At 38.7% G+C, this 27,124-nt stretch overlaps 1 protein-coding gene across 1 annotated transcript in view; it reads right to left on the bottom strand.

The window, feature by feature from the left end:
* fhod3a (formin homology 2 domain containing 3a) overlaps positions 1–27,124 on the bottom strand; it is an 82,931-nt gene that overhangs the window by 18,171 nt on the left and 37,636 nt on the right. The window contains 7 exon segments of the mRNA XM_034124436.1: positions 97–144; positions 978–1,391; positions 4,661–4,893; positions 5,072–5,215; positions 5,812–5,906; positions 6,044–6,155; positions 6,825–6,919. Of these exon segments, the coding sequence (XP_033980327.1) occupies positions 97–144; positions 978–1,391; positions 4,661–4,893; positions 5,072–5,215; positions 5,812–5,906; positions 6,044–6,155; positions 6,825–6,919 (1,141 nt within the window).

Consider the following 27,124-nt stretch of genomic DNA (forward strand, 5'->3'; position numbering starts at 1 on the left):
TTGGTCCTGCAAACACATGTGAAGAGGTAGTTGTATGTTTACCTTTAGAGTGCACGTGTGTGTATTTTAAGCATGCTTTCATGTGGAGGCTCTCACCTGGAGGTTGTGGGCGTACTTGAGGAATAGGACGAGAGACCGCCATTCCTGGAGAAAAGAGAAAGTAGTTAACAGTAAGTGACCCCGCCAGTGCATCATTGATCAGTGCAGGGCTGGTGGCGAGAAATGAAGCCCGTGTTACATAACAGGAATGCTGTGTGTGCGACACTAAAGTGATCCGAATGTATTTATAACTGCTGTGGTGTTTATCTGCTTATGTTTGTGGACGATTCCAGAAAGGTGTCTCACTTCATTTACAGTCAGCTGTGAAACTGAAAATATCTTTTGCTAAAGTGAATATGTTTTTTGAAACTATGTTATTTAAGTGTTTGGAACAAGACGAAAATAACAGAATATAGAAATGCACGATTAGCAAACAGGACTTTAGATCTAAGCATTTGAATATCGAATAATAACAAGGTATATAAGTTTAGGCTAAACATCTCACACAGGAATACAAAAAGTGAAGTTTAGAAAATGCAGAAAATGATCATACAAAGAAGCAAAGAAAGATTATACAGAAATAAAGGTGCTGTACTATACAGTAGGTGTTCTTGAAAAGGAGTGAAAAGCAGTGACAAAGGGAAACAAAGTGTGGATTTTTAACAAGTGTGGCCTATCCACGCGTTGACAGAACTAAGAAAAGGAAATGTGAAGAAACAATAAGTGATAACAAGAGCGTTGACAAGCTGAAGGTGAGAAGCTGTGCAGTCAAAGAAGTGAAAAGAACCGGTGTAAAGGGAAGGTGATGAAAAACAAACGTGGTGCCAAGAGACCAAGCTGGTGCAAGGATAAAAGCCAGAAGCACAAGTGAGAAATGAAAAAGCAGTTTTCTGTGCTTCTTGAACTCGAGGGAGATTGAGTTCTGCTGTCCGCCTGACCTGGGAGACGTTGTTGTTTTGGGTGACTCCTCGCTGGGTTTGGGTGGAGCCGGGGGCGACGGCTCCTCATCGAGGTCGTAGGAGAAGAGGTGGAAGGGTGAGTGGGGCAGGTAGGGCATGCGTTCGGGGGAGGGGCGGGAGCTGCCGCGCGATGGCGGGCTGACCTCCTTGGTGGCCGGGACAGTGACGATGGGCCTCTTCCTGGCCAGCAGGGAGGCCAGGACGGAGGGTGGGGCGGGGGGGCTGAGAGGGGAGGACACGGGAGGAGATAAGGTGGGGGTAATGGGGGGGTGGATAGCGGGTGGATCAGTCCGATTCCTCTGCTCCTCTTCTCTTAGACTCTCCTTTCTGGAAGTGATGGTGATGGACTGCACGGTGGATCGGTGAGCTGTAGATGGAAGATGTGTGGCGGGGCTAGGAACAGAGGAATGGATCGAGAGGAATACATTGATGAAACTTGGCAAATGAAATAGAAGCAATACCATATGTTCCCCTGGGAGATTTAAAGGGATAGTTTGAAATGTTTTAAGTGGGATTGTATGAGGTACTTTCCCTTCGATTTTTGGTCGGCAGGCCCTCAGTTTGGAGAAACAGACAGGAGTTACATCACAGGAGAAAATACATCTATCGCTTGGGACTTGGTACTTTTGTGAATCCAAAATATCGAAAGTCAGATCAAAAGAAATAACTAATCAAGGCAATGGAACACTAGTAACTTATGTGTTCTGCAAGATAAATGCAGATACAAGTCTGTTGGCTTTGAAAAGAGCACACACCACAACACAGACTGTATCACCCCTTGCTGCTAAATACCAACAAACTATGTGCAATATATAAATGCCGTTAATAACTGTGTAATATATACCTGGCTGCTAAATCCTTAGAACTGTTACAAGGTGTGTATTTTGTATTTTGTAAATTGTGTAACTTGCTGCTGTTAAATACCAACCACCTATGTGCAATATGTGCTAGATGTGCAATATATATAGATGCCGTTAATAACTGTGTAATATATACCTGGCTGCTAAATCCTCAGAACTGTTACAGGATGTGTATTTTTTTTTAATTATGTAACTTTTTATTTTTTATTATATTCTTTTATTATATCATAACTTAGTACTTTTTTTTAATGCATGTCACATATTTAACATATGTAACATTAAGCTGTCTGTGGCTCTTTTTCCTGCTGCAACTACGCAAATGTCCCCTCCGTGGGACTAATAAAGGGATTCTGATTCTGAGATGGATAAAACAGCTGCAGTTACTTCAGGTTCAGGTTCAGGCATGTCTGACAGCAAGTGGTGAAGACATCTCAATAAAGAGTAAACACTAACTGATCATGATATTTTGGTTACGTTGTTTGAACGAAATAGAATATTTAACGAAATAGAATATTTTTGCTACTCCTCTAGCTCCATTGCTTAGCTGCAGTTCTGGTACTCCTGTCTTGTCCAAACTGGGGGCGTGCCTGCCACTATCTACTGTATGTATACACTGACAACGAATAAGTTCCTCACACAAACCCCACTTCAAACATTAGAACTATCCCCTTTAACGTACACAGGCCCCCAGGAGATCAAAACAACCCAAAACAGTGAAAGATGAGACAAATACATATTGTTTGTGGCGGTGGATGTATGGATGTATGGGTGTATTTAAGGGAAGGGTTGAGGGAGAAATGAGGCAATACAAAAGAGATGCAGGCCAATGGAAATCAACACGTTTTTTAAGAAATAAAGAGATGGAACAGAGGAAATGGTAAAGAGAGAGATCGAGGGGTTAGATGAGAAATAATTATTTAAACTGCACAAAAAATCAGAGCTGCAACACTCTTTTTTTTTAAGAGATTAAAACAAATTAAAGATTATTCAGTTGCAGTCTCTCAGATATTGAAACATTTGATTTCCATATTTTGAACACTTTGCTTGGGAAAGTTTGGGAATCAAGACTTTTAAAAACATTAGCTTTGACTTCGAGAAACCGTGATGAACATTGTTCACACTTTTCTGAGGTTTTAGAGCCCAAACAATTCATCTCTAAAATTGTCAAAATCAATAATGGAAATAATCATTAGTTGCAGGTCTATTATTCAAACTATACAAATGTGTATGATGCTGAAAGACAAAAAACAAGGACATGACATCAGACAGAGATAAAGTAGTAGAAAAACAAACGGATCAAGACAAAAGACAACATGGTAGAAAGGGGATGAATGTTTCCCATTACAAACTCCATGCCTCCAGTTAGATAACATGCACAACAACACAAGATATGATGGAAAGGAAGAGGGGAAGGAGGGCAGGAGGAGAAAAAGGTGACGCTGGAGAACTGACTTGGGATCAGCTTCACCAAACGGCCTCATTTGGAGAAACAAGACGTTTGTTGTTGCAGTCGAGTCGACGCGTGCTGCCACCTTCCACAAGACCAGAACCGTGTGTGTGTGTGTGTGTGTGTGTGTGTGTGTGTGTGTGTTGTGAATGGTTATGCCAATACCGGTAATGTCAGAACAACTTCCATGAACAATATGCGAGAGACTTTTCTGTTATTGTTGTATTGTTCTGTGCTTTGGGATGTTGTTTATTTGTGCTCTGCTGCAAGTTTACTTTCCCCTAGAGGGAGAGTAAAGATGAATTGAATAATACGAGCTAAAGCAGGGGACCTAATCTGCTTATGTAACGTTACACACTGACAGGATAAAGAGATGAAGGGAGGACATAGAGAGTAACAAAGATTTACCTGAGTACAGCTACAGTCAGTTCCTCATTCTCTTTTTGGTGCGCACACACAGCACTGAAATAAGGCTGTGCTGGTTTAATAACGTGTAAACTTGTATTAGAATTTCAATCCCCGAAAGGCTAGTGCAGCTGGGGATAACTTTTTTTTTGTGACCCGGGACTGGAGCTGTTAGGTGAGGAGCAGTGGTAGAGGGGAAATTAAGCATAAGGTCACAGCTGCTGGCCTTTTTTGCAGAGACCTTCGGACTTACATGGATTGAAGGAAACCTGAAAGTGCTCTGGAGCAGAATGATTTGGTACAGACAGTCAGATCTGCATCCTTGGACTCAGGTAACAGGGGATCACTAAATATTTGGCATCAATCTTTGTTTATACCTTGTGAAACAAACACCTACTGACACTTTCTTAAAGGTCCCCTATTATACAGTTTTTCATCAATATGTTATAGGTCTCAGATATATACAAAACATGTCTCTGAAGTGTTTGGCTCGAAATACCAATCAGATCATTGCAGCATCCCATAATCCCCTCTGTTTCAGCCCTGTTTCAAAAGTGCTGATTCTCTGTCTGTTACTTTAGATGACAATAAGGAGCCCCTCCCCACGCCCCTCTGAGAGATATCTGGTTAAAAAGAACACAATAGTGCTCTAGGAGGAGATTCAGGTGATAAGGTGGGGGGGGTTACCTTGGTTGGTGATTGGCTAATGGTTACACAAGCCAACACATCGTTATGACATCATAAAGTGGCCAAAATCTGATCAGCTCATTTTCAGACAGGTTTTTATATAAATGGATCAGGACAAAAAGTGAGAGAATCTTTTTTCCTGAAACTTTCAGAATCTCTTTACACAGAGGGGACACATGTTGATGTAGAAAAGACATGAACAAGTGGATTTTGCATAATAGGTGACCTTTAAGTTGCACTTTTACTTGTGAGCCTTATCTCACCTCTCGCTCATGTCCTCAGCTCTCTGTCCATAGACTGACTGCAGGCCTCTCTGTGGGGACGCAGGGCTGCAGGGGGAGGCGTGGCCTGATCGCCCCAGAGAGGCCCTGCGGCTCCGCCTCCTCTCCAGGCCGTGCTTTTTGTCCCCGCCTCCAAGGCTGACTCGTCGGCGGTCCCGGCGTCCCATTGGTGGAGGCTGGCTGTCATCGTCCCCGTCTTCATGCCGTAGGGTCATCTGAAGCGGGAGTCATAAAGGGTGCTTCAGAACTTTAGGATGAACCAAATGTGCTATAAATTAAGTATAAATACTGGACGTAAGCAGCACTCACTGGCTGGTATCTGATCTTTAATGAAAGGCAAATATCAGCTTGCAATATTTTCCTTGTTATCTTTTGACTAAGTGTTTTACAAACCTCATAGATGTTGAGCTGCTCAACCAAATCCAGATCAGTTCCTCTCCGGCCCAGATGTCTTTGGGACACTGTGTCTATGCCCTGTTCCTCAAGACCATCCACCATGTCATAAAATGAGTCCTGATCAGGCAGTGCAGCCAGCGTCTACAAGAAGAAAAGGAGACCGATGAGTCGAATTGTATCAGAGGTTTTGGAACCTTTTGGCAACTATATGTTGAAATATTGCATATTCAGAAGGGGTGTAACAATTCTCCCAGTTCACGGTTCTGTTCAAAGCTCAATATGTTTTGTTTCAGGAACTTCAAGGACATTAAATTGGTGATCTTTCTAATTTAACTTTACACGAGTAAGCTAAATAAAGAGAAATAGTAACAGTTCGACTTAAACGTACACAATAAACTGCAATCTAAAGTCTACTAGAATCCACATTGAATGCTCCACCTTGTAATGAGACGAGAGCCAAACAGGCGCCGGTGTTGTTTGTGTCGCCGTTTCAGAAACAATGCACTTATTATATTTAGTAATTTTATATCTGTCATGATGGGAAAACTCCCTGAAACACTACCACTGAAATTGGATATTTTGTGCATGACTGAAGAATACAACTACAAAACATTTTCATTTATAAGGAAATAGTGAAGGAAAAACATATTTTAGTACCGGTGGTCATATCAGAGTTATATAGAGTAGTTCAAAATGATGATAAAAAGTATATAAACATTCAGTATAGACATTGACACCTTATTGATGAGGGTCATGGCGTACACCAGCAGCTCCGTGTCCACTCCATCCTTCTCTTGCAAGATCTCCATAGTATTGGACCACGACTTGCATCCTGGAAACGTATGCATTCGGATCAAACACATTAATAGCTTTGAGTCTAACCAACCACCCCTTCCTATACAGTAGGTCCATCTTGTCCAGATATAATTACATAAGCTCACAGGTGGTGTCATGTTGTTTTATTTGTACCTCTCTTGGTCTCCACAGAGGTGATGGCATCTATCAGCAGTGGGGCGTTGGACTCGGAGTATTCCACTAACACCAACAACAGCTTCAGAGTTGTTTTCACCACCAGGCGGAACTAGAGCAGGGGGAATACAAAGTTAAAAACCGACACACATAGAAAAACATATATGCATTACGTTGACCAGCCTGTTAAAATCTGTTATTTGTTCCTATGTTCGCATCACAAACCATCTTTAAGTCCTTCTTATTTATGGGCTTCTAGGCCAGAATTAAAATGATATACACAAATAAATGTAAACGGTCCACATTATTTTTTTCAAATAATGCTTAATCTATATTTGTGAATATTATGTTGTTTACATGTTTGTTAGACCCTATACAATGAAGTCCATGTTACGTGTGCTTTAGTTTAGATGACTCGATGTAGATGCGATTCCACAAATAGTTGAATGATAGGGAGTTTATGTGTCGTATATGTGCTATCATATCTTTGTATTGAAAGCAAATCAAATTGTGTTATGTTATAAGAAAAAGCAGAAATAAATAAAAATATTGAGCTTTAGTGCAAAGTGGAAGTGTACCTTTAAAAAAATATGAAAATACCACAAAGACAACAAACACACCACCCTTAGGTCAGGACACAGATTGAAATCAGTAGTATATGTGATTGTGTATGTTTTTCTGGGTATAAGTAACACAAATAATGCTTGCAAAACGATAAATGGGCAGCTCAGAGTGTGTGGTGGTTTTTTGGGGGATGTTTTGTGTGTATGCTCAGCTGTACCTTTGAGCCAACAAGAGTGTACAGCCACTGGATTGTCTCAGCGTGCGCGATGACACCGTTCATCCCGTCCACATACAACATGATCTGCCCCAGAGCTGAGGAAAAGGGAAAGAGAACGAAACTAAAAGTTAGAGGCTCGTGACAGAAATAGAATGATGAAGCAACACTGTAAACAAACCAAGCACACTGAGTGGAAACATTAGAGCCTACAGTATTATGTACAGTTGCTATTAATATCAGGGGAAGAAAGGGACTTTCCTCTCATAATGAAGCTTATGAGAAAAGAAAATGAAAGAGATTTGGAAATTAAATAGTTTTCAGACTAAGTTGGTTACTTTTCAGAAAGATTTTCCCCTTGCAGAATACATGAGTCGACATGTGTTTGACCTTTTCTACTAAGAATTAACAGGCCACACAGTACTCAATATTTATGTTTTCAGAAGCTATACACAGTTTAGGATGATCAAAAATGGAAAGCAACAAGGTATATTAAGTATAAGTACTTTGTATGAATACAATTGTGTATTCTGTTTTAGTCAAATATGCTATGCAATTCTATTTTGTCTGATTTGAGAGGATATATTGTCCTTTTTACTCCATGCATCTGACATATAGCTACCAACACTTTGCAGGAAGGAATTTACAGACAAAACATTAACAGCTTTGAATTAGGTTGTATTGTGAAACACAAGAATACCCAATAGTGCATAAAGTTACACCTCAACCTGCTTGTACATTAATGAAGAATATACGATAAAAAGAAAGTATTTTAATACTTGAGTACATTAAGCTCATAATAACACTTCTGTAAAATAAAGACAAAAAGTCATTTAATTGTAATGGAGTCATGTAATGTTGTGGTATTGCTACTTTTACTATAGTAAAGATTGTGACTAGAGGAAGTGGGTAGCACTCATCATCAAACAACAGCAGTTCCCACATTTGAGAAATAATTAAATGAAAGTCAATAAAGCAACACTGAAGTCCCCGTTTTAGCTGTCAGCTGTTGCTGTGCGTCAAAGCACACTGCAGATTGCGTTACACAGAAAGCATGAGTCAAGGTAAGAGGGAAATCCTCAGATCTTATTTCAAAATATGTTAAATCTAAGTTTCTGTGGCAGGTGAACTGAATTCATATGCAATATGAGCGAGAGAAGCAGGGAGCAACTTTGCTTCAATCTTTCTCTACTTTGCATTTGGCCTCAAATTCAAGAACACTTTTTTGGACGGAAGGAGCAGAGGGCAGATACCGGCTGGAGGTGCAAAGAAGCTGCTGAGGCCTCACAACTATGAAACTGTAGAGAGTAGAAACTTCTTTTAAATGAAACAACCTAAAGTGGATTTCTGGAATTTGGTAAAACAAAACAAATGACTATGAATGAAGACTAATGAGAGCCTGGGGCAATTCACAAGCTGGATATGCAGCTTAGTCAGAAAGTAGAAATAAAAAAACAGGAAAGAACTGGAGTTTTCTGTGAAGGATGTAAGCAACTTTAAAATGTACTTTGATATGTAGTAGTGTTTCAGGCTTTTTTGTATCTCATAGGAGGGTTGTCTAACTAATAATTGTATAAATAGATTTAGAAGTGAGTGTGGTTTGTTTCTTTACATTATAATACTGAGTATCCTAGTAGGTAAGAAGCCTTGCAATACAGCATTTGAAAGATGTTATTGGAAAAGGTAAGAGACAAGTGTACGACTACATGTTGTCTGTTGTTTCTGTCAGATTAATATGTTGTTGACGAGCATCCTACAGGTGTATAAATCCAATGGCCTCTGTGGTTTCTTTAAGTAAAAGTGTGTTTAAAGTTAAGGCACTAACTGTGTTAAATGGTTATAAATACACTCACACAAACGTGCTCTTTGAGAGGAAAGTCAGCTGCTTTTGAGTCATAGAATGTCCCAGCTGTTGCTGTCAAAGCACAGCCTGGATCTTATTACATTCAACCCTTGAATTGAAAGCGAAAGAGACATCTCACATGTTGAATAAAAGTTTTTGTGACAAGCGCAGTGGACCAACAGAGCCTACAAACACAGAGCAAGAGAAGAACAGTGGAACTTTTATTTTCCTCAACCATGTATTTGGACTCAAATTTGAGAATGGAAGTTTTATCTTCAATTCTTGGACAGATAGTTAAACCCTATGACACCGAAACATGGAAGTCAACGCACAATATGTTGTCTGTTGATGAGTTTCACCTCTATCAACTCTTCGGGAATCTACAGGCTCATGTCGGTTATCTGGAGGAATTTTTCATTGATGAGAAAGAGTTTTTTGACCCTAAGTATGACTACGACTTCACTCATCTCTCTGACACGGCTGAGTGCATGAGAGGTGACGAGCCTTATAAGCGCCCCAAAGGTTGGTACCGCATGGCGTTAAAGGTCAAAGGCAAATATCCAGATGGAGACACCTGGCTGGGCACAAAAGGATGGAGGAGTCACTCTGTAGCTGGAGAGTGGCCTGTTTCCTACCATGGGACAAGCTTAGATGGAGCCAGAGGCATCATCAAGACTCACTACAAAGCAGGAGCAAGGGAGAAATATGGAAGAGGAATTTACTCAACACCAGACATGCGTGTTGCCAGGAAAGATGGTTATGCCAAGATCTTCACATCGAACACGACGGGAAAAAGTTACAAAGTGATCCTGCAAAATCGAATCAATCCTGAATTGAGACACATCTGCAAAGAACCTAGATACTGGGTTATTCGTTTTATGGAAGGACTGCCTGCCAGTACGGAGAAACAGTTAGTAGAGAGAGCTATTCGACCTTACGGCATTTTGATCAGGGAAATTAAAAATGTGTATTGAACAATAACTGGAGAAATAGCCCATACTTCTCCCCGGATATGTTGTTCAAAACCAGAACCAAAAAAGAACTGAACAAGCTGAGAATTGTAAAAAACAACAACATTTAAATTCACTATATTTTTTATGTTTGTATATTTCATTTTGGTAGAATGTATGTTTTATGATTTTATCAAGCAATATATAACCTGATGATCTGATTTGTTTTTATTGTACAGTAAATTAAGAGCATATACAATACATTTCTGTTTGGTTTCTTTTTGTCTTTATGGATGTATAATATATTTATACATTTATGTGAAATCCCTGCCGCATACATATTCTGACAGCTTGTTTGTCCCGAAAAAAAGGGTGTATATTACCTGATTGTGCAGCACAGAGTAGCAGTTATACAATAGTTTTTACATAAGGAGACCAGCCAAAAATATTTTTAAAAAAGGGTTAAAGCTCAGAGAGTTAAAAGTATGATGATGATAATGGGACGATGATAGCTCTGATGAAGATAGCAATGATGATATGGGTTTAAAAGACTTGGCTCTGCTTAGAAGATTATGTGTTTGCATAGAGTCGGAGCAAGTCTCTTATTGTCAGGTGCTTTATTCAAAGTGCATGTTTCCTTACTTCACTTGTGTCCTCCTCACTTAGGAGGTAGGTTTTGCCTATAATGTTAATGTGTGAACAAATGAATAAAGCTGCGTCCCTCAGTTTAAAGGGATTGTTTTGGATTTCCACTCATATGATTTGTGTCTTTTCTGTTTAAATAAATGCATTACTTTGACAAAAAGTTTCTTAAGAGATTCTGTTGAATTTACGTTTTTTGATTTAAAGACCTATCATGGTGAGACTGATAGGTCAGTATTGTGGGCATGTTATAAAAGGCAACGTAGGATGTGTGTGTGTGTGTGTGTGTGTGTGTGTGTGTGTGTGTGTGTGTGTGTGTGTGTGTGTGTGTGTGTGTGTGTGTGTGTGTGTGTGTGTGTGTGTGTGTGTGTACAGTACGTGTGTGTGTTTAATTTAAATGAGGCAGGTCAAATCAAATGCTTGGTATGGACTTGGCTTGTACTAACATAAGATTTCCAATTATCTTGTCGGTTTTAGGACTCAGCTTGTTATTTGACATATCTATTGTCAAAACAAAAAGAAATCTTCGAGAACAATTGAAAAATATGTTTTTCATGCAACTAAACATTTTTAAAATCACTCTTTCACTCAAAGCGGTTAAATACTGTAAGAATGAAAATCAAATGTTCTAATCTATGAATCAATGTGTGTCCGAATATATAAATACAACTAGTTTAATGAAACTGAATTATATTCTCATTGTAATATTCCCAGTGATTCTCATTACAGCCATCGTATCAGCTCCATGGGCAATTATTATGGAGTTATGCACAATGCCAAGTCACCATTAATCCTAAAGGTGAAGTTTGTGCCACCATCACCAAAATGTAGTGAGATACTGAGCAAAGTAAAAACAGAAATCAAAACAAAAGAATGGCCGGTCTCCTACCATGAGACAAGCAGATGGAGCCAGAGGCATCATCAAGAGTCACTAGACTGACAGAAACAGGAAGGGTGTGTATAAGAAACACTGAGATAGAGAAAAAAGCTGCACGTATTATTTTTTTCTGAATTATTCCAAGTGTATTATACGTTTGTATTTCTATATCCAACCTCAATGGTATTATTATTTGTTATTGTTTGTCATGTTACAAAAAAAACTATTTTATTGGTTCTACTTTTATAACTGTATTACATGTACAAATGGTGCTAATTTGTTAAAAACATATATATATATACAAAACTACCCTATGTTAGAAAATGTTGTTCAACCCTTTGTTAATGTTTGATAGAATAAATCCTTTTTACTCATATTTTACAAGACATACAATCTGTTGTTGGAGTCAGGTTTTGTTGATTAATAAAGGGAGATGATGACATACATTAAAAAAGGGATGGTGACACTTGCTCACTTTGTGGTGTGATATCAAACTATTTGCAAGGCCTGTGTGGTTAAGAAACTTTGTTATAATAAATATCTGAGTTCATGTATCAAAGTATCAGTCCTCTGATGAATTCAACTTAACATTAACTTATTTTAAAGGTCTCCTATTATGCTATTTTTAGGCATATATTATGGGTCTCAGATATATAAAAAACATGTCTATGATGTGTTTTGCTCAAAATACCAAACAGATCATGCATTTTAGACATCCCTCATATCCCTCTGTTTCAGCCCTGTGAGAGAAACGCTGATCTGGGTCCTTAGCTTGAAAAAAACAAGAGGAGGGGGAACTAATGCCTGCTCAGAATTCTACCACAGATAAAGCTAAATGCTGCCGTGATTAAATGCCATATCATGTTCCAAACCACATGAAGGATTATTTCTGAAACAGTATGGAACTCAAATGCTTTTGTCTTGCGGGTTTACTACAAGGTGAGTTCCTTTTTTTATTTCCTGCTTTTGTACACATGTACTCTCTTCAGTACAGCTTAGCTCTAAGTGTTAGCGATGCTTGCTAATGTAAACAAAGACCATATTACGTCCAAAACACGTCGGCATTGTTTCTGATAGCAACGTTTCTGATATTACGTCATATTGGCAGCAAATCTGGATCAGCTCCGTTGTACCCCCGTTTTTAGAGATTTGGGTACGGAGGAAAAGAGAGAGGGTTTTATTTTCTGACACTTTGTGAGTTCCCTGACACACCGGGGACACATATTAATGTATAAAAGACATAAAAAAGTGCATTTTGCATGACAGGTCCCCTTTAAACAAAATGTTACTTAATCCAGTTTCCTGGAAATTGTGTTTTATTGTTCATTTATCATTTTTATTTTAATAAAAAGCTGGAAATTATTTTATCTTCATTGTTTTATTGGTGCTGGGGTGTTAGGGAATTTCCTACAGAGACTCTGTCAAGTCTGACTGACTGTTTATTTGTCAGCTGATACAGACCACACCTCTCTGCTGCAAATGTGCTTACTGCACAAAACAAAAACACTATAATAATAAAATAAGAATGGTTTGATTAAATTATAAGTGAAGGAAATGCATTATTAATTATGATTCAAAACAAAGATTGAAAAGGGAAATCTTGAGCCCTTATGACAGACAAATGGTCAACTTAAGCAGAAAACCGAAAATATATAAACAAATATTTATTTAAGCCTCAGTGGTAATGTTATGCACTGTCTTTCCTATCTCAAACAAAACAAGGTAATTACTTTTATATGTAGAGTAGTTGAGAAACAGTTCCCGATATTAGACTGATCTTTGAGCTTAGTGTTTACCAAAACTGTATTTGCAGCTTTCCTTCCTCCTTGAAGCACAGCCAAGATTCCTTGTTTGTTGTAAGACAGTCTTCACTTCTCGCTCAGATAATAGAGAGATATTCTTACATGTAGTTTAATTGACATGTCTCACTTTAAAGTCAGTACAGTAACTTTTGTAAAAGTCATACAAACAGGGAAGATTGTATAAGATGTTCCTGCCGTTAACTCTACATGTATGTCAAAACAACAGTGAAAGAGGATTATCTTATCTATTTTTATTACAGGTTTTATACAGGTTAATGTGATATCAAAATCTAAGCTCATAAAAACTTTGAACAAGAGAAGAAGAGAGACGCTTTGCTTGAATCCTCCTGAACCATGTTTAAGGACCCAGATTTAAGAGCTGAAGTTTTATCTTCAATACTTGGACAGATGGTTAAACTCTATGACAACAAAACAGACAAGACAAGAGCAAATATTTTGTCTCTCAAGGACTTTCACCTCCGACAAATCTTAGGGAAAAGACAGGTTGATAAGAATGCATTTTTCATCGATGAGAAAGAGTTTTTTGACCCTAAGTATGATTACGACTTCACTGATCTCTCTGACTCGGCTGAGTGCATGAGAGGTGACGAGCCTTATGAGCGCCCCAAAGGTTGGTACCGCATGGCGTTGAAGGTCAAAGGTAAATATCCAGAGGGAGACACCTGGTTGGGCCCAGACGGATGGAGGAGTCACTCTGTACCTGGAGAATGGCCTGCTTCCTACCATGGGACGAGCTCAGATGGAGCCAGAGGCATCATCAAGAGTCACTACAAGGCTGGAGACGGAGCTGCATATGGAAGAGGAATCTACTCAACACCAGACATACATGTTGCTGAGAAGGAGCAGTACGCCAAGACCTTCGAATCAAAGAAGACGGGGAAAAGCTACAAAGTGATCCTGCAAAATCGAATCAATCCTGAAAGAAGAGAGATATGCCAACGGAAATCTGACTACTGGCTGATTCCTGTTGGTGAAGGAACGTCTGCCTCGGAGGAGAAAGAGATAGTTGAGGGAGCTATTCGACCCTACGGCATTCTGATTCAGAAAGTAAAGAAAAATAATGACGGAGATAAAAAAGGTGATGAAAGCGCTTGTTCACTTTGTGGTATTGTTCGTTCATTCTTTTCTGCAGTTCTAAAGATGTTTGATTAGAGACATGGCATATTTCTAGTTGACTGGTTCTCAAGGGACTCTCATTGGCTTTGTTCAAGGCTACAAGGTAACTTCTACTGTTATCATTTTGTCTTCACAATGTAACATTTGCTTTGACTTTCAATCTATTGTATAAACCAAAAAACAAACTAATGACCAAAGCTGATCCACCACATCAGTTTATTTATGAATGATAAGATTCCTCCATGAACAAAGACATTTATCTTAAAACTGAAATTGTTTAGTTACTTCACACAAGACATTTCTGTGTAGTGTCTGTGAATATCAACAAAAAATGATGCCTGGTTAAAACTTTTACTTACTTTTTTCTAATAAGATGGAGAAAAGCTGATTTTAAAAATAACGTGTTTAGGTGCCTTAAGAACTGTGTGTAATAATTACAAACTATTTGCAGAATCTTATGGTCAAAACTTTGAGAACATTTATATCTGATGATTTATTGTATCAAAGTGTCAGCTGCTTTTAACTGAACAGTGTATTGCAAATGTAATCATATTAGGGAGAATATGTAATAGAACAATTTCATTATTATTGAACTTGTTTTTTATATTATTTGTCTGTGTCTAATTATTAGAAGTTCAACAGTGGAAGAATATTACCATCTGATCTTGCTTCTGTAATAATATAAAGTGTCATTGTTTAGGTTTTAATATGTGAACTGACCTTTTCCTGAACCATGCTTGTGTTTATTGTTCAAACCAGCACTCACCCCAAACAATTTTGTGATCGCTTCAGGAATATTTTTCCCAGCCTGTCTTCGCAGAAATCACGAGGCTAAGCTGTTTCTGGCTATATAATGTGTAATAACTTTGTGCTAGTTGCACTTTACACTTTGATCATTTTTTCGTTTGTTCTGTGATATAAATAAAGAGCTGAAATTAATCTTCCCTTAAGTGTTTTATTGGTGCTAGGATCTTGGGGGATTTCCTACAGAGACGCTGTCAAGTTTTAAAACTGGTAGTTCTACTGTCTGCTGATACAGACCACACCTCTTTGGTGCAAATGTGCTTACTGTACAAAATAAAAAACACCTTGATGATTACAAAATACTAATTATTTCCCCAAATTGTAATTGAAGCAAATGGAAAACTGTCTCAAAAAGAATTATGATAAATAAACACAATATAATAACGCAAATCCGAAGTCGTTGTGAAAAACTGAAATAATATGAACAAAGTTTGTTTAAAGCCTCACAGTTATTTTTATGCAATGTATTTTCTTAAGGCCGCTACACACCCACCTGAGACCAAAGAACCCGTACCGAAGGCGTCCCGACTTTTCCGTCAGCTACATCGCCTGCGTCGGCTACGCCGCCCGCTACGCCGCCCGCTACGCCGCCCGCCTACGCCGCCCGCCTACGAACACACCGCAAATACTTCAGCCGACGAGTGGCAATAACTGTCCTTACCAGCAGGCAGCGGTAGTGTGAACAGCCAATCAGAGTGATTGCTTGGGCCGACTTTCTCTGACCTCCCGCGGCCGATTCAACATGTTGAATCGGCCGCGGGAGGCCACGGGAGGTGTGAAAAGGTGCCGTAAAGAGACGACGGTGCGGGACACACCAACCTGAGTAGGGCGCCGCGAATGCCCGACTGCCTCTGACGGCCTCTGACTCCCAAAATCGGGTTGGTGTGTAGCCAGCTTAACAAAGAAAGAGCCATGTAGTTAGGTGTACTGTAGCTGTGTAGTAGTTAAGAAATGATTCCTGTCTCACTGAATGAGCTCTGAGCTCAGTGTTCATAAAGTATAAACAGCATTTGCAGAATAATTTCCTCCTTGACACACAGCCAAGCTTCTTTTGTTAATTGTACAGGGAAGGCTGTAGAACAGGTTTCCAACGTTGCTCTATGTCAAAGCAGCACATATTTTTTTTTAGGTGTCAACCTTGAGTCATAATGAAAGTGTAAGAGAATTCTCTAATCTATTTTTATAACAAGTTTCTGTTAAAGGTGGGGTAGGTAATTTAGGAGAAACCAGCTCGAGTGCGCTAGAATTTGAAAATACACAACAGGAACAAATCTGCCACTTCCTTACAGAGCCCCTCCTCCAACACACACGAACGCGCACATGACCAATGAGGGCACGAGATAAGTTTGTGCACAGATGGAAGGCTGACAGGCAGGTAGGCCATCCAGTTATTTTAGCTGGGCCGGCTAAAATGATTGGTCGTGCTTTTTACAGCGCTACGGCTTCCACAGATACATTTTATTTATGTATTTATTGTCAAAGCATTTAATATATTCATTGCTATCGGGATGTTAAGAGCATTCCATGGAATATAACAAAAAGTGTTTCTGAAGTGAATTACCTACCCCACCTTTAAGATACTACTGTATGAGCCCCCCACACACACACACACACACACACACACACACACACACACACACACACACACACACACACACACACACACACACACACACACACACACACACACACACACACACACACACACACACACACACACACACACACACACACACACACACACACACACACACACACACACACACACACACACACACACACACACACACACACACACACACACACACACACACACACACACACGACTAGGGAAGAGAGACACTTTGCTTGAATCCTCCTCAACCATGTTTAGTGACCCAGATTTAAGAGCAGAAGTTGGATCTTCCATTCTTGGACAGATAGTTCAACTCTATGACAACCAAACAAACAAGAGCAAATGTTTTGTCTGTCAAGGACTCTATCGGTGGACAAATCTTGGGGAAACAACAGGTTGAGAAGGAATTGTTCACAGATGAGAAATACTTTTTTGACCCGCAGTATAAAATTACACAAAACAGCTCTGAACAAGTTCAAACATATACATTTGACTTTCCCATAGTCAAAAACATATTTTTGTGAGTGTGGTGTGTTTCTTTACATTATAATTAAGCAATAGCTCACGACAGGCCGTGGTATATGGCCATAATATCACAGTTAAGGGGCGTGGTTCGGCCCGACGCGAAATACACACTCTAATTTAAATAGTTGTTATTAGTAAATAATGATGTTCAAAATAAAATAGTCCCTCCGTTGCCTTCTGCACGAAACATAGTGCGAGGTGGTTGCTATGCAACAACACTAACAACAGCTAGCGAACATATTAGACGGAGAGCGTTGATCCATTATTTGGCTATTTATTTACATTAATGTGTATGTTGCCGTTTATTGTGCACCCACTGAAAAACTGTCCAGCATCAGTAGCATGGCTTACGTGGTTACTTGTATAGGCTGAGGTTGTTCTAGGCTGTTGCTTGGGGTGGAGAGAATATTGCTCCACTTTCTCCGGTCCCCGAGATTCGGCTTCCAGTAGCTCTGGAGAGAGCTTTCGCACCTGTGGCCACTAACGGTCATAATTTCTCTGCTTTGTTTCAAGACCCGCATCAGAAAGCTTTTGAATGGTGATACTTTTCCAGTTGGTCTACCTGCTCTTCACGTAGCTCTACATGTCGTCGTTTAGGTGCTTTTTGTTCTGGAGATAGGCACTCCTCAATCCACTCCTCCATAGTAAGATCCCCCCGGAGGTCGAAGTTCATCTTAAATGTTTTTGCGGACCTTTTTGATTACAGATTTGAAAACATCGTTGCTTGCTTTAAAAGTAGCACAATTAATTATGTCAAACCTTGGAAAGTATCTAAATATCCCTGCCCTAATGTCAAAGGAACTGCACACTGAATATGTTTTTGCCGTTTGATGTCTATGTCTGGACCGCTGCGTAAAAAGGAGGGTTTCTGCCCCGTTACTTCTCCGCTGCTTTCTTGTTCCAGTTTGAAAAGCAAACTGCAAGCAGTTTGCTTTTCAGCCCAACTGTATATTGTTTTTCTCAGACGCGGAGGGATACTGACTTGTTGTGAAAAGTAACTTACAATTCTACCCGTGGTATACGCTCAGTATATCACGGCTAAGAACCAATCAGATTGCTTGATTTGACGTGTCCGTTTTATAATACTGAGTATCCTAGTAGGTAAGAAGCCTTGCAATACAGCATTTGAAATATGTTATTGGAAAATGTTATTGGAAAAGGTAAGAGACAAGTGTACAACTAAGACTTGTCTGTTGTTTCTGTCTGATTAATATGTTTTATATTGGATCAAACATATATTTGTTGACGAAAATCCTGCAGGTGGATAAATCCAATGGTCTCTGTGGTTTCTTTAAGTAAAAGTGTGTTTAAAATTAAAGCACTAACTGTGTTAACTGCTTATAAATACACTCACACAAACGTGCTCTTTGAGAGGAAAGTCAGCTGCTTTTGAGTCATAGAATGTCCCAGCTGTTGCTGTCAAAGCACAGCCTGGATCTTATTACATTCAACCCTTGAATTGAAAGCGAAAGAGACATCTCACATGTTGAATAAAAGTTTTTGTGACAAGCGCAGTGGACCAACAGAGCCTACAAACACAGAGCAAGAGAAGAACAGTGGAACTTTTATTTTCCTCAACCATGTATTTGGACTCAAATTTGAGAATGGAAGTTTTATCTTCAATTCTTGGACAGATAGTTAAACCCTATGACACCGAAACATGGAAGTCAACGCACAATATGTTGTCTATTGATGAGTTTCACCTCTATCAACTCTTCGGGAATCTACAGGCTCATGTCGGTTATCTGGAGGAATTTTTCATTGATGAGAAAGAGTTTTTTGACCCTAAGTATGACTACGACTTCACTCATCTCTCTGACACGGCTGAGTGCATGAGAGGTGACGAGCCTTATAAGCGCCCCAAAGGTTGGTACCGCATGGCGTTAAAGGTCAAAGGCAAATATCCAGATGGAGACACCTGGCTGGGCACAAAAGGATGGAGGAGTCACTCTGTAGCTGGAGAGTGGCCTGTTTCCTACCATGGGACAAGCTTAGATGGAGCCAGAGGCATCATCAAGACTCACTACAAAGCAGGAGCAAGGGAGAAATATGGAAGAGGAATTTACTCAACACCAGACATGCGTGTTGCCAGGAAAGATGGTTATGCCAAGATCTTCACATCGAACACGACGGGAAAAAGTTACAAAGTGATCCTGCAAAATCGAATCAATCCTGAATTGAGACACATCTGCAAAGAACCTAGATACTGGGTTATTTGTTTTATGGAAGGACTGTCTGCCAGTACGGAGAAACAGTTAGTAGAGAGAGCTATTCGACCTTACGGCATCTTGATCAGGGAAATTAAAAATGTGTATTGAACAATAACTGGAGAAATAGCCCATACTTCTCCCCGGATATGTTGTTCAAAACCAGAACCAAAAAAGAACTGAACAAGCTGAGAATTGTAAAAAACAACAACATTTAAATTCACTATATTTTTTATGTTTGTATATTTCATTTTGGTAGAATGTATGTTTTATGATTTTATCAAGCAATATATAACCTGATGATCTGATTTGTTTTTATTGTACAGGCAATTAAGAGCATATACAATACATTTCTGTTTGGTTTCTTTTTGTCTTTATGGATGTATAATATATTTATACATTTATGTGAAATCCCTGCCGCATACATATTCTGACAGCTTGTTTGTCCCGAAAAAAAGGGTGTATATTACCTGATTGTGCAGCACAGAGTAGCGGTTATACAATAGTTTTTACATAAGGAGACCAGCCAAAAATATTTTTAAAAAAGGGTTAAAGCTCAGAGAGTTAAAAGTATGATGATGATAATGGGACGATGATAGCTCTGATGAAGATAGCAATGATGATATGGGTTTAAAAGACTTGGCTCTGCTTAGAAGATTATGTGTTTGCATAGAGTCGGAGCAAGTCTCTTATTGTCAGGTGCTTTATTCAAAGTGCATGTTTCCTTACTTCACTTGTGTCCTCCTCACTTAGGAGGTAGGTTTTGCCTATAATGTTAATGTGTGAACAAATGAATAAAGCTGCGTCCCTCAGTTTAAAGGGATTGTTTTGGATTTCCACTCATATGATTTGTGTCTTTTCTGTTTAAATAAATGCATTACTTTGACAAAAAGTTTCTTAAGAGATTCTGTTGAATTTACGTTTTTTGATTTAAAGACCTATCATGGTGAGACTGATAGGTCAGTATTGTGGGCATGTTATAAAAGGCAACGTAGGATGTGTGTGTGTGTGTGTGTGTGTGTGTGTGTGTGTGTGTGTGTGTGTGTGTGTGTGTGTGTGTGTGTGTGTGTGTGTGTGTGTGTGTGTGTGTGTGTGTGTGTGTGTGTGTACAGTACGTGTGTGTGTTTAATTTAAATGAGGCAGGTCAAATCAAATGCTTGGTATGGACTTGGCTTGTACTAACATAAGATTTCCAATTATCTTGTCGGTTTTAGGACTCAGCTTGTTATTTGACATATCTATTGTCAAAACAAAAAGAAATCTTCGAGAACAATTGAAAAATATGTTTTTCATGCAACTAAACATTTTTAAAATCACTCTTTCACTCAAAGCGGTTAAATACTGTAAGAATGAAAATCAAATATGAATCTATGAATCAATGTGTGTCCGAATATATAAATACAACTAGTTTAATGAAACTGAATTATATTCTCATTGTAATATTCCCAGTGATTCTCATTACAGCCATCGTATCAGCTCCATGGGCAATTATTATGGAGTTATGCACAATGCCAAGTCACCATTATTCCTAAAGGTGAAGTTTGTGCCACCATCACCAAAATGTAGTGAGATACTGAGCAAAGTAAAAACAGAAATCAAAACAAAAGAATGGCCGGTCTCCTACCATGAGACAAGCAGATGGAGCCAGAGGCATCATCAAGAGTCACTAGACTGACAGAAACAGGAAGGGTGTGTATAAGAAACACTGAGATAGAGAAAAAAGCTGCACGTATTATTTTTTTCTGAATTATTACAAGTGTATTATACGTTTGTATTTCTATATCCAACCTCAATGGTAATATTATTTGTTATTGTTTGTCATGTTACAAAAAAAAACTATTTTATTGGTTCTACTTTTATAACTGTATTACATGTACAAATGGTGCTAATTTGTTAAAAACATATATATATATACAAAACTACCCTATGTTAGAAAATGTTGTTCAACCCTTTGTTAATGTTTGATAGAATAAATCCTTTTTACTCATATTTTTACAAGACATACAATCTGTTGTTGGAGTCAGGTTTTGTTGATTAATAAAGGGAGATGATGACATACATTAAAAAAGGGATGGTGACACTTGCTCACTTTGTGGTGTGATATCAAACTATTTGCAAGGCCTGTGTGGTTAAGAAACTTTGTTATAATAAATATCTGAGTTCATGTATCAAAGTATCAGTCCTCTGATGAATTCAACTTAACATTAACTTATTTTAAAGGTCTCCTATTATGCTATTTTTAGGCATATATTATGGGTCTCAGATATATAAAAAACATGTCTATGATGTGTTTTGCTCAAAATACCAAACAGATCATGCATTTTAGACATCCCTCATATCCCTCTGTTTCAGCCCTGTGAGAGAAACGCTGATCTGGGTCCTTAGCTTGAAAAAAACAAGAGGAGGGGGAACTAATGCCTGCTCAGAATTCTACCACAGATAAAGCTAAATGCTGCCGTGATTAAATGCCATATCATGTTCCAAACCACATGAAGGATTATTTCTGAAACAGTATGGAACTCAAATGCTTTTGTCTTGCGGGTTTACTACAAGGTGAGTTCCTTTTTTTATTTCCTGCTTTTGTACACATGTACTCTCTTCAGTACAGCTTAGCTCTAAGTGTTAGCGATGCTTGCTAATGTAAACAAAGACCATATTACGTCCAAAACACGTCGGCATTGTTTCTGATAGCAACGTTTCTGATATTACGTCATATTGGCAGCAAATCTGGATCAGCTCCGTTGTACCCCCGTTTTTAGAGATTTGGGTACGGAGGAAAAGAGAGAGAGTTTTATTTTCTGACACTTTGTGAGTTCCCTGACACACCGGGGACACATATTTATGTATAAAAGACCAAAAAGTGCATTTTGCATGATAGGTCTCCTTTAAACATAATGCTACTTAATCCAGTTGCCTGGAAATTGTGTTTTATTGTTCATTTATCATTTTTATTTTAATAAAAAGCTGGAAATTATTTTCTCTTCATTGTTTTATTGGTGCTGGGGTGTTAGGGAATTTCCTACAGAGACTCTGTCAAGTCTGACTGACTGTTTATTTGTCAGCTGATACAGACCACACCTCTCTGCTGCAAATGTGCTTACTGCACACAACAAATACACTATAATAATAAAATAAGAATGGTTTGATTAAATTATAAGTGAAGGAAATGTATTATTAATTATGATTCAAAACAAAGATTGAAAAGGGAAATCTTGAGCCCTTATGACAGACAAATGGTCAACTTAAGCAGAAAACCGAAAATATATAAACAAATATTTATTTAAGCCTCAGTGGTAATGTTATGCACTGTCTTTCCTATCTCAAACAAAACAAGGTAATTACTTTTATATGTAGAGTAGTTGAGAAACAGTTCCCGATATTAGACTGATCTTTGAGCTTAGTGTTTACCAAAACTGTATTTGCAGCTTTCCTTCCTCCTTGAAGCACAGCCAAGATTCCTTGTTTGTTGTAAGACAGTCTTCACTTCTCGCTCAGATAATAGAGAGATATTCTTACATGTAGTTTAATTGACATGTCTCACTTTAAAGTCAGTACAGTAACTTTTGTAAAAGTCATACAAACAGGGAAGATTGTATAAGATGTTCCTGCCGTTAACTCTACATGTATGTCAAAACAACGGTGAAAGAGGATTATCTTATCTATTTTTATTACAGGTTTTATACAGGTTAATGTGATATCAAAATCTAAGCTCATAGAAACTTTGAACAAGAGAAGAAGAGAGACGCTTTGCTTGAATCCTCCTGAACCATGTTTAAGGACCCAGATTTAAGAGCTGAAGTTTTATCTTCAATACTTGGACAGATGGTTAAACTCTATGACAACAAAACAGACAAGACAAGAGCAAATATTTTGTCTCTCAAGGACTTTCACCTCCGACAAATCTTAGGGAAAAGACAGGTTGATAAGAATGCATTTTTCATCGATGAGAAAGAGTTTTTTGACCCTAAGTATGATTACGACTTCACTGATCTCTCTGACTCGGCTGAGTGCATGAGAGGTGACGAGCCTTATGAGCGCCCCAAAGGTTGGTACCGCATGGCGTTGAAGGTCAAAGGTAAATATCCAGAGGGAGACACCTGGTTGGGCCCAGACGGATGGAGGACTCACTCTGTACCTGGAGAATGGCCTGCTTCCTACCATGGGACGAGCTCAGATGGAGCCAGAAGCATCATCAAGAGTCACTACAAGGCTGGAGACGGAGCTGCATATGGAAGAGGAATCTACTCAACACCAGACATACATGTTGCTGAGAAGGAGCAGTACGCCAAGACCTTCAAATCAAAGAAGACGGGGAAAAGCTACAAAGTGATCCTGCAAAATCGAATCAATCCTGAAAGAAGAGAGGTATGCCAACGGAAATCTGACTACTGGCTGATTCCTGTTGGTGAAGGAACGTCTGCCTCGGAGGAGAAAGAGATAGTTGAGGGAGCTATTCGACCCTACGGCATTCTGATTCAGAAAGTAAAGAAAAATAATGACGGAGATAAAAAAGGGGATGAAAGCGCTTGTTCACTTTGTGGTATTGTTCGTTCATTCTTTTCTGCAGTTCTAAAGATGTTTGATTAGAGACATGGCATATTTCTAGTTGACTGGTTCTCAAGGGACTCTCATTGGCTTTGTTCAAGGCTACAAGGTAACTTCTACTGTTATCATTTTGTCTTCACAATGTAACATTTGCTTTGACTTTCAATCTATTGTATAAACCAAAAAACAAACTAATGACCAAAGCTGATCCACCACATCAGTTTATTTATGAATGATAAGATTCCTCCATGAACAAAGACATTTATCTTAAAACTGAAATTGTTTAGTTACTTCACACAAGACATTTCTGTGTAGTGTCTGTGAATATCAACAAAAAAAATGATGCCTGGTTAAAACTTTTACTTACTTTTTTCTAATAAGATGGAGAAAAGATTATTTTTAAAACACTGTGTTTAGGGGCCTTAAGAACTGTCAGTACTCATTTCAAACTATTTGCAGAATCTTGTTGTTAAAAAATGATGTTTTAATTTATCAAAGTGTCATCTGCTTTTAACTGTACAGTATATTGTAAATATAATCATAACAGTATATGTAATAGAGACATTTTGTAATTATTGAACTTTTTTATTAGAGTACTGTTTGTCTGTGTCTAATTATTAAAAGTTCAACAGTGGAAGAACATTACCCCCTGATCTTGATTCCGTAGTGTCATTATATAGGTATTAATATGTGAACTGACCTTTTGAACCTTCCTGAACCATGCTTGTGTTTATTGTTAAAACCAGCACTCACCCCAAACAATTTTGCGATCAATTCAGGATTTTTTTCCCGCAGAAATCACGAGGCTAAGCTGTTTCTGGCTATATAATGTTTAACAACGTTGTGCTTGTTTCCCAGTGGTTGCAGAAATGCTGTGTGTGCTGGGATCCTTTGCAAAGGTTTATTTTTGTATTTCTTTATTAAACATATCAGAAAATGTTGTTGAAATCCTTTATTTCAGATTTCCACCATAAGAGTAACTTATTTTACAATAAAGTTTACGGCAACCAGTTTTCTAGAAACACTTTACACTTTGATAATCTTTCATTTGTTCTGTGATATAAATAAAGAGCTGAAATTAATCTTCCCTTAAAGGTAGGGTAGGTAAGTTTGAGAAACCGGCTCGAGATCGCTAGAATTTGAAAATACACAACCGGAGAAAATCTGCCACTTCCTTATAGAGCCCCTCCTCCAACACACACGAACGCGCACATGACCAATGAGGGCACGAGATAAATTTGTGCACAGATGGAAGGCTGACAGGCAGGTAGGCCATCCAGTTATTTTAGCCGGGCCGGCTAAAATGATTGGTCGTACTTTTTACAGTATTACGGCTTCCACAGATGACATTTTTTTATGGATTTTTTGTCAAAGCACTTAAGATATTCATTGCTATCAGGATGTTAAGAGCATTCCATGGAATATAACAAAAAGTGTATCTCGAGCCGGTTTCTCAAACTTACCTACCCCACCTTTAAGTGTTTTATTGGTGCTGGGATCTTGGGGGATTTCCTACAGAGACGCTGTCAAGTTTGAAAACTGGTAGTTCTACTATCTGCTGATACAGACCACACCTCTTTGGTGCAAATGTGCTTACTGTACAAAATAAAAACACCTTGATAATTACAAAATGTAAATTATTTGACCAAATTGTAATTGAACCAAATGAAAAACTGTCTCTAAAAAGAATGATGATAAATAAAACACATGATAATAACGCAAAATCCGAAGTCGTTATGACATTATTATTTTTATTTATATATAAAATGGTATTGCTATCTTACTATATTTTTATTACAGTGTTCTTAATATAGTTCGCTATCTGTGTACTTTTTTTGTCTAAAATGTTTGTTTTATATTGTATGTATGCACCAGGACATCAAGTCAAATTCCTCCTATGTGTGAACCTACCTGGCAATAAACCCGTTTCTGATTCTGATTCTGACAGACAAAATGTCAAATTAAGATAAAACTGAAATAATATGAACAAAGTTTGTTTAAAGCCTCACTGTTATTGTTATGCAATGTATTTTCTATCAAAGAAAGAGCCATGTAGGTATTTGTAGCTGTGCAATAGTTAAGAAATTACTCCTGTCTCACTGAATGAGCTCTGAGCTCAGTGTTCATAAAGTATAAACAGCATTTGCAGATTACTTTCCTCCTTGACACACAGCCAAGCTTCTTTTGTTAATTGTACAGGGAAGGCTGTAGAACAGGTTTCCGCGGTTGCTCTATGTCAAAGCAGCATATATTCTTTTTAGGTGTCAACCTTGAGTCAAAATGAAAGTGTAAGAGAATTCTCTAATCTATTTTTATTCCAAGTTTCTGTTAAGATATTACTTTATAAGCTAAGCTCGCTCACACACACATACACACACACACACACACACACACACACACACTGTGGACTAGGATAGAGAGACGCTTTGCTTGATTCCTCCTCAACCATGTTTAAGGACCCAGATTTAAGAGCAGAAATTGTATCTTCCATTCTTGGACAGGAGGTTAAACTGTATGACAACCAAACAAACAAGACAAGAGCAAATATTTTGTCTCTCGAGGACTTTCACCTCCGACAAATCTTGGTGAAACAACAGGTTGAGAATGAATTGTTCATCGATGAGAAAGACTTTTTTGACCCGCAGTATGACCGCGACTTCACTGATCTCTCTGACTCGGCTGAGTGCATGAGAGGTGACGAACCTTATGAGCGCCCCAATGGTTGGTACCGCATGGCGTTAAAGGTCAAAGGCAAATATCCAGAGGGAGACGCCTGGTTGGGCCCAGACGGATGGAGGAGTCACTCTGTACCTGGAGAATGGCCTGTTTCCTACCATGGGACGAGCTCAGATGGAGCCAGAGGCATCATCAACAGTCACTACAAGGCTGGAGATAGAGCTTTATATGGAAGAGGAATCTACTCAACACCAGACATACATGTTGCTGAGAATGAGCTGTACGCCAAGACCTTCCAATCAAAGAAGACGGGGAAAAGCTACAAAGTGATCCTGCAAAATCGAATCAATCCTGAAAGAAGAGAGATATGCCGAAGATCTGACTACTGGCTGATTCCTGTTGGTGAAGGAACGTCTGCCTGGATGGAGGAAGAGATAGCCGAGAGAGCTATTCGACCCTACGGCATTCTGATTCAGGAGATGAAGGAAGATAATGAGGCTGAGGCTGGTTTACTTGGTGGAATTGTTCAATACTTCTATTATTGTATGAACTTTTAAAGATGTTTACCTAGAGATATGGCATATTTCTAGTTGACTGGTTATCAAGGGCCTTTCAATGTTGTCTTCACAATGTTACATTTGCTTTGACTTCAATCACTTGTATAACCCAATGATCAAAGT

This window comes from Trematomus bernacchii, unplaced genomic scaffold (genome assembly GCF_902827165.1).
Source record: "Trematomus bernacchii unplaced genomic scaffold, fTreBer1.1, whole genome shotgun sequence".
NCBI lineage: Eukaryota > Metazoa > Chordata > Actinopteri > Perciformes > Nototheniidae > Trematomus > Trematomus bernacchii.